The sequence below is a fragment of the Gallinula chloropus genome (genome assembly GCF_964237585.1).
Source record: "Gallinula chloropus genome assembly, chromosome: 1".
Lineage (NCBI taxonomy): Eukaryota > Metazoa > Chordata > Aves > Gruiformes > Rallidae > Gallinula > Gallinula chloropus.
Window position 1 is genome coordinate 75,259,599 of NC_140085.1, and position 17,327 is coordinate 75,276,925.

Sequence of the window (17,327 nt, forward strand, 5' to 3'; positions counted from 1 at the left end):
TCAAATCATTAGGACAGCTTCAATGACTAAAATGCAAGTAGTCTAGTTTTCTTAAAGCAAAATATGTTCTTTATTCTCTGGTGGCTAGACCACTTAGTCATATTTATTGTTAGGTACTTTCAAAGTTACTAACTTGAATAGAAGCAAGACCTTTTTCGGTAGTTACGAAGGGAACTCTTGTCAGAGTGGAAGAAAAAGGAAATCTTTCAATTTCAAGTCATGCTTACAAAAAAACCCAAACCAACCCAAACAACCCACAACAACCTTAAAAATTTTCTCCCAAAAAACCACTCACAACCCAGCCAAACTGACACGTAACCTTAAATACCCTATCTCAGCTTCTCACACAGTCATCCAGACCTCCGAAATACAGCTACAAAAGTCAGAACCTCTGTTATACTGGGGGTGGCCCGTTGTGTTGAAGTCCTGTGTACGGCCACAACAGTTGCTGTAGTGAAGTCCAGGAGTCCCCAGTTCCTACAGGCGCTGCATCAGCTGGTCTTTGGAGAGACAGCCCAGTGAGGAAGCTTGTAAGAGCAGCCAGCAGTACCAGGATGGACACGGAAACCCAGAGGGTTTTGTTAGCGTTGGAAAAGGAGGTCTTGAAATGGGACACCCACGAGGACATCAAATTGCACCTGCACAGAAGAGTAAGTCACATAATGGTTCCCTTTTTCCTCCAAGACTTGCAAGCTCTCTTCCCACCCCACTTCCCAACCCCTAAAGCAAATCAGAACCCACGTACAGATCTTTAACCATCTTGAGTGATAAGGTTGTTACTGTATTGGGAGCTGCATACAGTGGTAGCTTAGGTTCTGCGTTTAAGTAAGACGTTCTTGATCAGCTGTTTAGGTGACCGACCCAATTCAGAAGTCCACCCATGCTGCTTGTACCCCACACTATTTCTGAAGAGGAGCCACGAAAGCTGCCTTGCAGATTACCAAGACATCTTGCTAGTAGAAAGCACTGAAAGTACTGGCCTTAGATTTCATTGTTTTCAAGGGCTTTAGTGCCTACCTTGAGGTTAGGGAGAAGCCTTACCCTTACTATCCATCCAAATCCTAAACCTCTCATGACATTGGGTGCCTCCATCCTTCACCAAACAATAGAAGGAAAAAAATGTAGTTGTTCTTGCTGTCTTCTCAGTTTTGCAAGCTGCATGTGTCCCCCTTGATCTTGAGTGCTCACAGTGGGGGATATTCATGGGGAATAATAAGAATCTTTGCAGTGACAGCAAACTTCCTTTACTGTGAGGCAGGGGCTTCCAAGGGGTACTGGTTTAGGACACTACTCTTCATTGGCTTGAGATACTCAGAGAAATTTGCTGAAACAACCTGGAGTTAAGTTTCGTAACTACCTGTGTCTCCGCTGCTAAGTTTTGCACAGGACTCAAATCCTGTATTGTTTTTATGGAAGTAGTGGTTAGAATGACCTTGTAGCCTTGCTGTAACAGCTGTCACAGAATAACTAAAACAGGTGGGATCACAGCATCAGTCTCCTCTTTGCCTCACCAGAAGGAATTCATAAGGAATTCCTTGTGGGGCACATCTCTGGCACCTGAGATCACTCATTCACGGTGAGGTTTTTTTTTTAACCCAACCAAAGCGACAGCTTTGCTTCCTTGTCCCACATCCACCACTCAAACATGGCTTTACCTCACAATGACAGGAGAAAAAAAAACTTACACTGACTCTAGGCTCCATTTTGATGAATATTTTCCTTTTTCAGAGACACTTTCCTTCCTGGATGGTGGTTCTTGTGCTTCAGCAGGTGATTCTGACTGCTCATTTCTGTAAGCAAGCAGCAACAGTTCCTAAGCTTTTCCATCAAGCATTCAATTTGACAGAGCTCACAATAACTTGACCTTATGGCCCTGATCAGGTGGTGGACAGTTAAAGGCTCATTAAAACCAAACCAACCGACCCTGCACACACACCTTGGAGGCAGCAGTTGTGGAACTTACTTTGTTTCAGCATGTTCATCTTCATACTCTGCCCAGGAATACGTGCTAATGAACCGCTGTAGTGAAGGGCGCTTCTCATTTTGCTTCGCTCCTAGTCGACCCCTGTCATGTTTTAAACAATTTTCTCCATCAGACACATACATAGCAGGAACCCAAAAATTTAGCAGCAACCCACTTGTTTGGGTAGGCCTTAGACAAATATGTTTCAGGATCAGTTGCCTGAAGTTAGGATTCTTTTAACAACATGCCTGCAAAACCCAGATCCATCCACACCAGCTGCCTGCATTTTGTATTTTAGTTGTAAAGCAAGAAAGTGGAGGTAGTTTTTTAAAAGTCTAAACCCTTAATAAAAACATACAAATAAAAAGAAGAGCTACAACATTTAGTCATGAATGCTTGTTTACCTACTGAGGTGTGAAAAATTAACGTGAAAGATGCTCCATAAGCTGCTAAATACAGGCTTAGTACAGGCACAGTTAGAGCTGAAAAATATTTGACCCTGTTTAAAGACAAGCCTGAGTCACTTTACCAGCTGCTGGATCTCCTGTTGAATTTGTCACTCCATTCCTCTCCATCAGGTTCATGGAACTGGGCCTAGAGGAGAAGTTTGACACACTCAGGGCATGGGCATTTTCACGCCTCAGCCCAGCCAGCTTTGAGTAGAAGGTAAAGCACCTCACCATCTAGGAGCCCCTACTTACCAGCGGCAACCCAACACCTGCATTTCCAGCACTCCTAGGCAGTGTTGCAATGCTAACTCTTCGCAGGGTTGACGAGGGCTATACAAATAAGAGGCATTACTGACTCTATCAAGGAATGACCAGACTACCCCACTGATCACATGAAACACCATCTGTTTTTATACAGACTGTATAAAACAGAATAGATGCTGATGCTTGAAGTGACACGCAAGTCGAATCATAAGCAGAGCCCAAACCGTATTCTTTGAAGTGGCATCTTCCCACATTAACTGCTTTCCACCACCACCCTGCCTCAAGCACCTGCAGTGAGGTTGGCTGCACAGCTTCCAGCAAAATACCAAAGCTCAAGGTATCTAAATTCTCCTACTGGCACTCGCAGGGATTCCTGCTGTCAGTTTGACTTGCTCCCATCTATTTATTTTTATCTCTGTGCTAAATCCTTCTTCTGTATCCCCAGTGAGACAACCATACATGAACAATATTTCTTAACCACTGTATGAGAGCTCAGCCATTTCAGCTTCTGTGAATAATTCATCTTTTAAGCGGGACCACATGCAGGTTGGTGAGAGGGGCATGCATGTTTGATGACATCAGCCCATATTTGAGACAGAAAACTACCAAGTGAAGCATGTAGCAGAGCATCAGCACACGACAAAGCAAAGAACCACTGTGCCCCCCTGCACACACACTTAAACACACTTGAAACTTCACCTTAAGCTGTAACAGACATTACCTTAAAAGGATTTGGTAGCTTTTTATTTGTAGATTCATCTGTGGAGAGATCAAACAGAAAGGCTTGCAGGAATGCAGCGAGCTTGAGTTGCAACTAAAGGTTTGACTTTTTTTTTTGCAGTCTGAGGAGTGCGTCAGAGTACTTTTAGAAAGCAGAAATGAGATTTAAGGAAAAAGCTCTCTCTTTCATGAGATAAGTTCAGAATATTCACACATTATACATCCTCTACAAGCATCAATTTCTGTCACTATCATAAAATGTGTTGTTCTGGTATCAGGGCAGCATCCCATTACAGGGCAAGCTTTGACAGTCAGGAAAGGAACAGCCTGCAATTCAGAAGGCTCCTGCAAGGATTTTACTAGTGTGCAACACTGCCCTTTCTGTTTTGAAAATACATGCTCTATTTCTCAGAAGAATTTAATCCTTCTCTGGCAAAGCCACAAGTGCACAGTGCCAGCTGAAAACCTAACCACTGTACCATCTGCTTAGAGGGGGAAGTTCAGAGCACCTGCACTTATGGAGTAATTCATACATAGAGAAGAGCAGGAAGCAGCTGTAGACAGCAGCTAAAGCTCAGCTACCTAGAAATGGCCACTGGGAACACTCCAGTGTGAGTGAGCACCCAAATTTACTGCTCACAGGGAATAAGATTGTCACAACCACATACATTGCGCTTCTCTAAAAGCCAGAATTACTGCTGCATACTTGCAAGGTTTCCTCCTGCACCGAAATTCATTACAGTTCACATACAAATTTAATTTCAGAGAGTTGTTTCAAATACTGCTCGGAAACTCCTATTTTTTCCCCTCTATTTGTAGGAAAGGAGATACAAGAGTCATACAAGCCCTCCACCTCATACATTAAGCTTCAGTTAGACAATAGCGTCTCTGGCAGGTGCTAGGAAGAGTAAAGATGAAACAGCTTTACCTCTATCTCCGAGAGAACTGAAGGATCTCTCATTCTGGAGCAGGACCTGTTTCAGCTCCTCAAGCTCTGCATGCTCTTTTGCATACATGCGCTTCAGGTTTTCCACGTGTTGAATCATCACTTCCACAGCCTTGCTGACACGGCTCTCCTAGCGGAGCGAGTACAGCAGCAGTGAGGAAAGAAACAAACCATCTCTTTAAGGAACTGCATCACTTTTAGCGTTTAAGGCTTTTTTTATCCCCCCCTTAACAGTCTACTTTCACCTTGCATCACCATGATGCAACATCCTCTCATTTTTGTCCATCCTTTCGACGTTTCACTACAACCCATCTCTCAACACATGCCCAAATTACACAGGTCTCATTTCTCCAGTGATTACTCTTACCCTAAAATAAATCAGTCTTCATTTTCTAAGCACTTACAACTCTCCTCCTCTCTTTTGCTGATCTACAGCCTCAGCTGCCACCACGCATTTGCTAGCATTGCCAAGTCATATTTTCATGCTGTTCTTCGGCATGATACACAATTACACATAGCATCTGAGTGGGACTTTGTAAATTTCCATAGATTTAGCTTATTAGCTGCCCTTTCCATAAGGCACAGAATTACCATTAGAGCATCGAGACTACTGTTGCCATGTTGCATTCCTGTGCTCTCTACTGTACACATCCCTCTGATGCAATGCTTTTTTAAAAAATAAAAATAAAAACTTCTGTTTCTTTGTTTTAAATCATATTTCTGTTGTGTGTTTTCACTACAACATAGCTGCTCTCTCAGTGCCTGGGGTCCCTTGTTACGATGCAACCAGTGACCGGAGGAAGAGAGAACTAAGCTGGGCTGGTCAGCCTGCAATACATACACAAGACTCTGAAATGTAATTATTGAACCAGAAGCCTGAGCAAAACAGAAACTGCTATCCCTTTACATTTAGCAGCTCTTAACTTTGTATGAAATACATTTACATGGAAATAGTTACCTGATTAATAGCTCCCAACATCTCTGCTTTACTGGCAACTCGGGCTGCATACTGGCTAAGGAACTGCAAGCTTTTCTGCAACTTCTTAATGATCTCCTGCGCTTGGTTATCTTCTTCACACAAAGGAACTAAAGCCTAAGAGGCGTATCAATAATAGAAATGGTGTAAGTTGTTAGTAAAGAAGGGTAAACCCAACTGATGCCACTGTGAGGTTGTGTTCCAGCCCACACAGTCACAAGATCAGCACCCAACATCCTGATGATCAGTGTCATTTGAACACAGACCTCCAGCGGGCAGAGTTGCCAAGCACAAAGTCAGCTGAAGACATTGGGGGTTTTGCCAAACCCCAACATCCGTGCAACGGAACAGCTCCCCACTGCCTGAGCACACAACACACTCAGATGACAGCTGCCATCATTTATAAAAATATTTTAAGTGCATCACTTAAGAACTCTGTTCAGAGTTGCTTACAATGAATTGCACACAAGTCCTAAAGAAAGGTCCTGTTAAGATAGATCCTTCCACAACCATTCATCCCACCCACCCTACCAGCACTGGCCAACACTAACCTCCAACATCTTTAGGGCATTTGTGATCTCCTTTTTCAAGTTTTCTTCAGCCAAGTCTCGGGACCTTTCTTCAAGCCTCACTCTCTTGTCCAAGGTGAACAAGTCACATTTAAAACCTAAAGAGAGCCTCAGAAATTCAGCCTGTTGCAGAAGAAAAAATTTCAGAATGACCCAAGCAATGCAGAAGGTTTATAAGCAGATTTGGATACTGACATGGCATTTGGGACTACACCCCATAAACAGTTATAGAGGAGATATGGAAGAGAAAGCAAACAAGGCCAATTTCCACAAAACCAGTCTTCCCATCTGTAGTGATGGGGGAAAAATAATCACTGCAGCCAGAAAAGGCCATATCCTGGTAGCACACAGAGTGCCATCTGTGTCTTGACAAAACTGTCTTAAATCAGCACATTGTGCCTGGGAGGAGGTCACAGCTATGCTCCTCCAAGCTTGCAAACAAACATTTTAGTAGTGACATATCTTTTGTTCAGGCTTAGAGATCACTACCTTTTCTCATCCCTTCCCTTCCAAAATTTCCATTGGGTTTAGGACAGACAGATTTCAGAAGCCAATTTATAGAAGTACACTCAGCTTAGGCTATTCAGCATTTTTCTTTTATGTAGGACAATATATTAATCCGGGCTTATCTATAAGATTTTTCTGTTGCCCAAGGTACTTAAGAATAACAAGCAGTCAAGACATACCTCCACTTCTTTCTCATTAGGAGACTCACTGTGGGACAAGAAGAAGCAATCATGTAACAGCAGTTTTAAATTCATACCTGCAAGTGGTCGTTGAAATGCAAAGCACTTACGCCTCATTTTGCTTTGTTTTATCTGCTTTAATGCCACCTGTGGTGGGTGAACTCCCTGAGAAGAAAGAAAAAAGTGTTCTCAAACAGAAGTGAAAAAGCCTCCCAAATAACAGCTTGCAGAAGTCTTTTGAGCTCCAACAGAAACCACTGTTGAAGATTTCCAGCATTAAGCTCTTGCCTAGAAAAATGGTTTGTGTCCCCCAGAATACACTAGACTCAGCATCAGTAAGGCAGATCAACAGTGTCACTTGTACAAAGCCACAGAATTCAGTTGTTTAGTTGGTCTCAGCTTGCATTTATTTAGTATGGGAATGTTTAGGTACAGGTTTTGGTTTAAATCCCCAGCCCATAGGTTCGGGATGTGTGACTTACTACATCAGCAGCTTTTGATGAACTCCAAAGGCAAAAGGTGAGGTGATCAGAAGAGTAGAGTTCAGTAGAAGCAGTTTAGTGGAAACATCACCCGTGTTTATCTATAGCACATTACCCCAAACTCTAGCTAGGGTAAAGGATGCTGCTTTTCAAACATTTGGGGAGGACAGGCACACCAGAAGCATTTCAAATATCCCAACTCCTATGCAACTCCTAAACAATTTTTCCTCCTGTTTACTGGAAGATGAAGCTGGTTACAGCAGCATCTGCAGAAACCAGCTACAACCCCTTTAAAACAAAATCCCCTTGTAATAATTGGCATGGGGCAGGCAGCACTCTGCACCTCTTTGCAGAGGTTTTGGCACGGGTGACCACAGCGTGTATTCCAGTGAGTTACCCTTGTGTCTTCAGCAAAAGCCTCTTACCTTTCCTAATGGAAACCACAGCTGGTGCTTCCTCACTCTGCTCCTTGTTATTTTTCTTCTCCTGGTCCACTTCCTGGGGACATACCAGAGCAGCTGTAAGCAAGGGAACAGCCACAGCAACACTGGAGGGGATTGTGCCCTCCCAGAGTGTTTTCCTGTGTCACTGCTCAGACAAACTGGTTCTGAGGACTCTTACCGGGCCTGGCTTTAAAACACTTTGAAATGCAGTTTTGTGGTCTTCTGTCACAGGGCAGGATTCCTTTGCAGTCAGATCCGCTCCTGGGGAGAAACATTCCCAAACACAAATGTAGCAACAAAACCAAGCCAAGCCTCCACCACTCTGTGTAGTAGCCATGGATGGACAGGGCTAAAACACTGCAACACACACCTGGAGAGGGCATTGAGAAGGACAGGCAGCAGCAAAAAACACTCTAAAGGCATGCAGGAAGAAGCATTGATGATAAATATGTTCGGATTGGGGAAAAAAATCCAATAAATCCCAATACACAGTGTTATGTGTCTACAGGTGAGACTGTTACTCCTGGTTATAGCTGCTCTAGTTGGAAGTTGCAAGAGTTACAGTAATATTACCTTGGACAAGTGAATGTCATTATTTTGCTACCAGCATGGGTGTTTGGGGTTTTTTTGGTTTTGGTTGGGTTTTCTTGTTTGGTTTTTTTTTTGGGGGGGAGGGGGTGGCATGGTGGTGGTATGAAGGGGAGAAGGTGAAGGTGGTGAGGGGTTGTGTGCTATTTAAAGACACAGTTCATAATTTATCTATATTTGGAATTCTACAAGCACAGGGATATGTAAAAAAGTAAAATCCCATGCATAAACTAACAAAAATGATGAGCATTAGCAATTCTTTTCTTTCACATTACAGATTAAAAGGTGAAGAAATAGAAGCCATTTTATCTGCTGTTACAGAGGACCTTGAGCACAACCAGGCCATGACGCACGTGCAGCTGTGGTATTTCAGCTGTCCATAAGCTATATAGACTGGTACTTGGGCTGTCCTTTGTACCTTAAACCTGAACTAGCAGGGTACCTATAAAGCCAACAAAATCTCTCCCTGTAAGATGAGTGGAGATGAACTGCTAAGTCCAGGAACTGATGATGCCAGTTCAAACGCAACACCAACTTTCAAGTGCCCCAGATTAGAAAAGCTTTAAAGCAGCCAAAAATAACCTCCAGGAAAACAGCTGTTAAGAAGATTTAAAAAGGAAAATATTTGAGAAACTGAAGTAAGTCTGAGAGTTGCACTAATTTCTTGTGTATCAGTAACTCTGGTAGCTATTTATACCTTGTGGAACATCTAGATTTTTCTTTTTTTTTTTTTCTGTTTAGGTAGTCATACACACACACCCACACAGATGCTACCCAAAGAAATGGCACAGAAGAGAAAAAAACCCAACCCAAAACACCAGTTTCAGGTTTGAAATACTTTCTCTTTCCATCCTTCGCATGAGCAACCTCAGCTTAGCACCCCCTTTTGTCCCTGCTGATTTTGGCAGCAGCCCTACATATCTGACCTGGCTCTCAAACACCTTTACAAGACCTTGTGGGGCTCTAGCGAAAACCACAAATGGAAATTCATCAGTGTCTCTGTTCTAATACTAGAAACACTTTCTATTCAGAGATGTATGACAGGCAACAGGATTCTCAGACTTTAAAGCTGTGCAGGCTCTCTGTGATCCATTTTGCATATCTGCTTCCTCCTTGCCAAAGGCACCTAGACCACATATGAAAATTAATGGTAGAGGCAACTTAGTAGAAAAAAACATGCCTGAGAGGCCTGAATTAGGTTTCAGCAACAGAGTACTAAAGAAAGAAACAAAACAAAAATGGCAAAAAAGTCTTAAATTTGTGTACAGGCTAAAAATAGTTACAAACAAGCACATACACATTGTTTGCTGATTCTTCAAGTCAGCTTTTTCAAAAAGATCTTGAGTGCACTGTGTACACTTACTCCAGTCTTGTTTTGCTTTTAGTCTTCAAGCAGAGGGAGCACCATCAGATCTGGCAAGAACAATTCTTCTGGGTGCTTATTGTTACAGCAAGAGACAGAACCATACACAAAGGCCCCTGTTCTCATCTTTCCTCTTGACCCATCTCAGCTTCTTGTACACTGAGCATCAGTTTAAAAGTAGAGGAAATTTTTATTTAGCCTAGCTAGGCCACTAAAATTTTTAAAACCATGAAAATGTTCCCTCTCCTCCCAAAACTGCCTGGAGTTTAGTACCCACACAACATTTTACCAGCTGAGAAAGCACTAAAATTTCACTGTTTTTTTTCACAGGTACTTCTTGCAGTGCTGTAGGCTACCAGCCTCCTACAAGCAGGTAAACCTTTATTCAGTCTCAGTTTCAGGCAGGGTTGAGAGCACTTACAGATCAAAGTATGCTCAACAAGAGAAAGATCACAAGTTGTCATTAAGTTACTCTTCTTACTCAGCTTCCTCACTTCAAAGGGGTGTTGGAAGCAAGCCATTTCCTCATCGCGTGAGCGCCCGCGTGCTGCAGCCGTTTCCATACCTGATACAGGACCAGCTGGATCCTTATCGTTTTCTTTCTCCGTTGCTACAGAAGTCGGCACATCTTCCTCTTTTTCATGTGAGGACTTGGGTGATTTCTCCTCCATAACAAGGCAGCCTACAATATCAGGCAACAGAAGACAGAGCTCATGCTGTTCAGTAAATACATGGACTTGAGCATATCTATTTCAAGACTTCCAGTGCAACACCTCACACACCTCTGTCCCAAATTAAGGGCTTACCTGTTCCTGGCGCCGTGCTTTCCAAAGAGGATGTAAGAACTTCTCGGGGTGAAGACGAGCGATCACTGCCAAAACAAAACTCTTTCAGGCAGTTGTTCATATAATACAATCTGGATAAAGGCTTTAAAGACTTGCACAAAACCTGACCTGGATGGGGCGAGACCTGCTGGTAGTGATGGCTCTGCACAGTCGGTCTTAACAGAAAGAGAGAAGAGTTACCATCAGCAGAAGGATTGCTGTGAGTAGAAAACTCATACATCAAAGTTTTAGTAACTCCCCAGCTGTGTCTAGGTTATTTCATCAGCAATGAACTAGATGCTAAGGGCAAATAAATTCTTCTGCTAGTCTAAAGACATGCACTACATACAGTATTTAGCTTAGCATGCTATCGTCACTAGGAGTGATAACTCTGTTTCTGCAGAAATCTTATCTCAAAAGTATCATACTTAGAAGCAAAACATGAAGTCAAGAACCAAAATACATCTCTAAAGCACGTTTTCAAGTGACCGATACGCGTGTTACCATACCACTCTATCTGAATTCTGTGCATCAACATACATCCATTTTCAAGGTCTTGACCTCCAACCCCACAAGCGAGGCGCACAAAACTTCACTGGGCTATACATGTCAAACTCTTTCAGCTAAATAAAAAGTGTTGCTATTAATAGCTTGACCAAGAGACTGTTCAGAACATAGCGAATTTGCATGTTGTGCAGTAGGTTTTAGCGCCTGTCTTTGAATGACACTACTTTTCAGTATGATCTGCAACAAATACCTAGCATTTCGGAAGGCTTCAGTGAACAGCAGAGAGAAATTCAGAAGTTAAAGGTTGGTAAACAGTTTTGCTCGTGTTTTTAGCCACTGCAGTGTGGTTCTGGACCAGAATCTTATCACATTATAGACAAAACCAACATCCTGTGAAGTTTTTCAATGTGAAAAGAGAGATATGGAACCAAAAATATCCCTCTTCCTCATTTCATCCTGGATAACTCCAACTCAGTTATTCAGTTCATAGCTTGGTCTCTATGAGTGAAAACACAGGCTGAAACAGAGGTTTAAAAGGTTAAGTCAGCTAAAGAGTACTGAATAGAAAAAAAAAAAACCACTCAAACAACCCAAACCTATCTCCAAGCACAGAAGGTATGAGGCTAACCAGCTCTGGGTAGCCCCTTACATCAACTATCCAAGACACTATTGAAGTGTGTGTGGGAGGACCAACAACAGCAACAAATAAACCATATCATTGACTGATCATCTATGATCAGGTATCGTTCCTTCTCCCTCAAACATTGTCAGAGGGCCCAGGAAACCCAGCAAAGTTGAGAAAGAGGTGACCAAGGCTCTCTGGTCATTTCCAAGAGCAACCAAGTGCTCCCAGCATCAGCAAAAACCGTCTCTCTCCTCTTTGCTCCTCCACCCATCAAAGCTTGACTGCACTCAGAGCCTTGCCCCAGCCAGACGGATGTTTCCTCTAATGCAAATCCAGGCTATTTTTATTCTTATTTGAATTACATATGAAGCTTAGGGAAGTACAGCATTGCATTTGCCTTGTTCAGACCATTAGATCAAGGATGTCACAGAAGGTGAAAATATATAGTGTGTTGGAATGAAAATGAAATCTAAAGGGCTGTTAGAACACCTCACACACCCCACACCACCCAAACAAATAAAAATGTCCTTGCCTCACCTGGAACTGACTAAAGCAATACATTATTCTACATGCCCTCTCCTTTCCCAGGTAACCACATTGCCAGTGGTTTCTAATTGCAGTAAAGGAAAATCCTCAACTCAGTTTTTAAAAGCCCATACTAACTATCATGAGCTCCCATGGGTTGCATAGGGTACGCTTCAGGAGGAAACCAAAGAACCCCCACATTCTAGATTTCCTAATAAAATATCTTTGCATGAGGCTTCAGAGAATGGTTCTTCCTAATAAAAGGATTGTGCCAAAGATGATCCTGCAGCACAACCTTTATCACTCCCCCCACCCCCCCATCCCTCCAGCTAGCATAATAATCCAAGGACCCTCTATCACAGCAGACAAATTCTGGCTCCAGTCTTGCATAACCCCTCCCAAACAAGCATTCACATTTAGAAGGCCTATCATCTGGCTTTTAGGCTGTGATACCACTTTCACATTAAAAAAAAAAAATCAAAGCAAAGCAAGTACCTAAAGCAGAAACTTCATCTGGCTCTCACAAGAGCTTCTTCATTAAAGGGTCCCCTACACTCCTATGGTGACAATACTTTGACAAAATAGTTTGAGCTACTTACATGCTGGAGGGCTTGATCTGCTCAAAAACGTCTGCAACCACAAGGCAATAAAAACAAAAAAGACTCCCAAACTAGGGAGACCTTTCCTATTAAACAAGGATATTCAAATTCTGCCGCACGTCACAGTTTTTACAAGATACTGGGACACAGCTCATTTGCCTTTCCTCTGAGGCAAGGTTTATCATCACTTTCATTTTTCCCTTCTCTAGAACACTCACATGGAAAGTTGATATAAAAAAATTAAAAGCAAAAATGGGAAACAGCATTTCTGAGCCCAGCTGGAATTACACAAAGCACTGGAGTAGTGAAGCATGGGCGCTTCAAACAACTTTGCAGGGCTGTTGGTTTCCAGAAGGACTGGATAAAGCAAGAGCCCTTAGGATTATCCTCTTCAAGGTAGTTTAAGTCACAGCAACACAAGCAAGGAGTTCCTCCCTTACTCTGCCCTGACCACACAATGGGCTGGAACCACAGGCAGCCCCCAATGCCCTTACCCTCACAGCACTTGATGCCTTGATTTGCTGCTACAGCCGGAGCGCTGCTGCTCGTGCAGGTACCACACACCAGCTAGGGTGGGTCTGAGGTTGCCTGTTTGTCAGTCTCGCAGAGACTGATGTTCATTAGTCTTGCAGAGACTGATGTGTCTGTGTTCACAGAAACCACTTGCAGTTCTTCCATCGCCACCACCAAGACTGGAGGTTGCAGAGCTCAGGAGAAGCCGTGCGTGGCAGGGCTGAGGTCTGGATTTCGGCAGCGAGCATTGCGGCAACGAGCACCAGCCATGCTGTTGCCATGAGGAACCTCCCTGACAAGTCAAACTGTAGGAAGGGGCACTCCACTAGATGCAGGATTCAGTATGCCAGTGAAGGCATATCTGTGCACACCAGCTGAGGGAAAGTTGTGGGTTGATGTAGTGGTTTTTTTGGTGGTTTTTTTTTTTTTAAAAAAAAAAAGAGAAAAAGATGTTTTTTGTCAGCTGTCTGACAGTAGCTGTGGGAGAAAGCTCAGAGAAAGGTGGCATTCACAACTAACATGTCCTGTGGCTTCTTGCAGGTGGATAAGAAGAGTAAAAATCACTCAGGCTTCCCTAGCAGAACCAAGTATCACTGCAGAAAAGCACTGCCTCATGCCTTGAAACTACATTTGAAGTATCTCCTAGCTAACAGGATGCTCACATGCACCTGGGTCATCAAGACATTTGCATTTCTAACTACAACAGTCCAGAAGCGTGCCCAAATAGAAAGGATTACCCCATGCAGAATGAAATGCCACAGCACCCTGCTGACTGATGCCAGCTCCATTGACCTTGAAACAGTGCTGATTTTTAGCTGCTCTGTCTGGGTAAGGAATTAAATGCTTGAACCCATTCAAAACCACATCTCAGGCAAAGGCAGCACTCACCTCAGAAACTGAAGAGTCCATCATTGTAATGGAAACAGGAAGGTCTGCATCAGTATAGTTACCAGCAGAGCATATTTTCCACCTGGCGATACACATTTTATTTGCATATTGCCCAACCAACAGTGATATATATTGCCCATTTTCCTTAAGCACATAGCAACTGAAGTCACCACTATCTGTATAGTCAGACAGCTGGCCTCTCAGAGAAAGATAAATCCATTGCTGACATCAATCCCTCCTCCCCCAAACAGCAAGAACCACACCACCAGCCCTCCCAACCTCCTCCACACTGCACAATTCTATAGAAAACCAGTGGCAAAAGCTTCAAGAGCTGCTGAGTCTTTTGCTGCAGCCTGCCTGCCTCTGCATCTTCAGGAACCTCCTTATCTTTTAAAATATTCACTGACAATAGTTAGCTAGCTTTCATAATCTTAAGTAGTTCAATCTCAATTTTAAAGATCTAAGGAGGGAGCTTGGTAGGCAAACTGCTGCTCCCAACACAGGGTTGGGCAGGGAGGAAAGCAGCTCCTCAAAGCCAACAGGATATTGAGCCCTAAAATGGAAGTATCAGTTGTGAGTTAAATACTGAAAATAGACAGAAAAACACCTACATCATGTCTCAGTTCTGCAGCACAAAGTGCAAAAGCCATCACTGCATTTGGCTGGTGGTCATACCAACGGTTTCAGTAAGAAGTTTTAATGTTGCTTCAGTGAACAGAAGCAAAACGTTACCCCATAACACCATTAGCTGACCACCAAGTGCCCAGCATTTCCTGTGAGATGGCCCTGCTGCTGAACCCAGCATCTGCTGGGGATACAGCTTTCCCTTGGAACCTCCTAGGATCCTGCAGACTCTTCCGCCCTTCACCCCAGAGAGGTTATTCTGCTCTCATACTTGCTCCCAGCTGACTTCAGATCCGAAGCGGGTGCATGTCCCCGCTTGCTGCGCTCAGCCGCGCATCTGTCAGAGCTCCGTCTACAAGGCCAATCCCAGCCACGCGCAGGAGAGTTATTTGGGCATGAAATTTCCAAGGTCAGAGCATCTGTTAAGAGACACAAGCGTGAAGAGTGATGGTCAGTGGCAAAATTGTCAATTCGTAGCCTAAAACAATCAAGAATCAAACCAAACAAATGCAGATTTAAGAGAAGGCAGTTTCCACCTTGGTGTTCAGGGGTTATGCGACCCTAACACATTTTGTAGGTGGAGAGTCTGCAGCACCTGGGGATGGGGATTTTTCCATCCATCAGGTTACAGAAACGGCTGCCAAGGAAAGCTTTTTTGTTGTAAATTGTTTTCTGTGGCAGAGAGGGGCTAGGAAAAAGATCTTCTTTTCTATCAATACTCGATTGGTGCAAGCCAAGAACATCTGCATTATTTGTGGCTGGATCATGATACTATTGCACTGAGATGGCCCACGAGACAGCCCTTTCAGAACACCCAAGTGCTCTGACACCAAGGATGTGCAGTCAAGCAAGATCTTCCATGTCCCCCAGTATGGCAGAGAAATGCATATGAGATCTTATAGTTTCTGTGAAAAGAGGCTCTGTGTTGTACTAGGTTACTACTGGAAGAAATGCTTTCCCCATAAAATCCCAAACACAGCCTGCAGTTCTATGGCCCTGCAACAGGTCTGTGTCAGTGGTTGCTTTTCATACAAGGCTCAAGAGCTGCAGGGAAGTACAAGCACCTCATGAATGCAGGAGAAATTTAACAAGTACAATTATTTGGTTCTCAGTAGCTCTGTTACCCATTGAAGTTTCTGAACAAGGTCTGACCTCAGCTCAGTAGCAAAGTAGGAGGACATTGTTATCTCAGTGTGTCAGCAGGATGAATGAATGGGAAGAACATAACTCAAGCCCTCTTGATCAAGACCAGCAAGCACCTTGTCAGGAACATATCTGGATTTATGTTTTATACCAATACTTGCTTAAATTTTTGTGGACTCCTGTTAGGCTGACAGGCAGCCACTTTTTCAGGCCTTTTAATTGTAAGCATTATAAACATGGTTCAGCATCCTCAACTCTTTTAGATGTGGTGCTTAAGCATGTGGCGTAGCGGTGGTTGTCAGGTTAGGGTGATGCTTGGACTTTATGATCTAAGGGTCCCTTCCAACCAAGACAATTCTATGATTCTAAGATTCCTGGATTACATGCAGAAATAGGTTAAAGCTAGCAACAGATTTTCCACAGTGTACCAGCACATTTAGCATTGTCAATCCTGTTCTGTCAGCTCCGCCTATATTTCAGGAGAGATACAAAAGTGACCACCACCACCAGGTCTTACCTATCAGAGTTGTACTATGCCAGTAGGAAATGTCTGAGTGCAGGGTCCTGCACAAGGTGGGGCCTTCACTCCACAGTTGTTTAGAGCAGCCACGCTGTGAATTGAAAGATACAAAGTGCCCTATTCAGGCAAGCTGAAGGCATTAATGGCACCAACTCTCCCCACAGAGAAGCAGTTACATCTGCATAATGTAATATTAACAGTTATACAAATACATCAACTGTAGCTTTTTTGTCTAGAAATGCCCACATCCTTAATGGGCAGAACAGATACAGGAAGAGTTAGAATAATTCAACTTTGCATTTGCAACAGATGTGTTGGTTCAAGCTAGGTCTGGAACTAGATATAACAACGCCAGGCAAAATGAACAGGACAGAACAAACCAAAAAACTCAAACCAAACCCAAAGAACCCCCAACCCAAAAACCCAAACACACCCCCTTCTACAAACCTCACCTCAAACCCCATGAAAATCTAAAAAACCCGAACTAAACAAACCTCCCACCCAAAACACAACCTTCCAGCCAAGCCAACCAGACAGGCTGAGAAGGGGGATGTTTAGCTAGTGTCCAGCACCTGCCACACAGGTCTGGTTTCCCTCAATAGGAGTAGGAAGGCACATCCAGATCTGCTGCAGGAAGACAAAGCACTGCTCCCATCATCCCCTCCCCCACATGCACATCATTTTCTGGCTGTAGAGTTGTCATCTGAAGATGGCTAGAGGAAACTTCTGAAGGAACTCTTACACAGCTGTGTTTGACCTAGTGTTGCTGAAGCATTGAAAAATGGAAGAGAAATTAGGAGATATAGCCCCATCTTCAGCCTCTGATCCTTCTTGAAATGCAATTTGAGGCACTTGTATTTTGTCATGTTGACTGCTCAGAAGCAATAGAAAACTGGTTTTGCAAGAAGGTTTTGGATATACTTTTGTATGTATGTATAAATATGCATGCATATATACATAAACATATATCAAATTATTTTTATGGAATGTTTAACTTGGCAATGTTTCTCACAAGCAAAGTCCTTTGTTTCCTTTGGGCTCATAAAAAAAAGGACAAACAAGATTAATGTCATATTTAAACAAGCTCAGCAATGGTCACAGCAAACACAC

The 17,327-nt window shown here is 43.2% G+C and overlaps 1 protein-coding gene across 1 annotated transcript in view; it reads right to left on the minus strand.

Annotated features, from left to right (window-relative positions):
- Positions 1 to 25: 25 nt before the first annotated feature.
- The window catches only part of IRAG2 (inositol 1,4,5-triphosphate receptor associated 2), a gene marked incomplete at its 5' end in the record, with an annotated part of 39,686 nt that continues 22,384 nt past the window's right edge, over positions 26 to 17,327 (minus strand). Inside the window, 18 exons of the mRNA XM_084269103.1 lie at positions 26 to 638; positions 1,686 to 1,790; positions 1,964 to 2,065; positions 2,493 to 2,557; positions 2,665 to 2,742; positions 3,398 to 3,435; positions 4,325 to 4,472; positions 5,301 to 5,435; positions 5,870 to 6,010; positions 6,574 to 6,601; positions 6,684 to 6,738; positions 7,481 to 7,553; positions 7,677 to 7,759; positions 10,015 to 10,131; positions 10,256 to 10,449; positions 11,031 to 11,046; positions 12,530 to 12,560; positions 13,931 to 14,074. Of these exons, the coding sequence (XP_084125229.1) occupies positions 395 to 638; positions 1,686 to 1,790; positions 1,964 to 2,065; positions 2,493 to 2,557; positions 2,665 to 2,742; positions 3,398 to 3,435; positions 4,325 to 4,472; positions 5,301 to 5,435; positions 5,870 to 6,010; positions 6,574 to 6,601; positions 6,684 to 6,738; positions 7,481 to 7,553; positions 7,677 to 7,759; positions 10,015 to 10,131; positions 10,256 to 10,449; positions 11,031 to 11,046; positions 12,530 to 12,560; positions 13,931 to 14,074 (1,797 nt within the window). The 3' untranslated portion in view covers positions 26 to 394. The remainder of the gene's footprint in view (positions 639 to 1,685; positions 1,791 to 1,963; positions 2,066 to 2,492; positions 2,558 to 2,664; positions 2,743 to 3,397; positions 3,436 to 4,324; positions 4,473 to 5,300; positions 5,436 to 5,869; positions 6,011 to 6,573; positions 6,602 to 6,683; positions 6,739 to 7,480; positions 7,554 to 7,676; positions 7,760 to 10,014; positions 10,132 to 10,255; positions 10,450 to 11,030; positions 11,047 to 12,529; positions 12,561 to 13,930; positions 14,075 to 17,327) is intronic.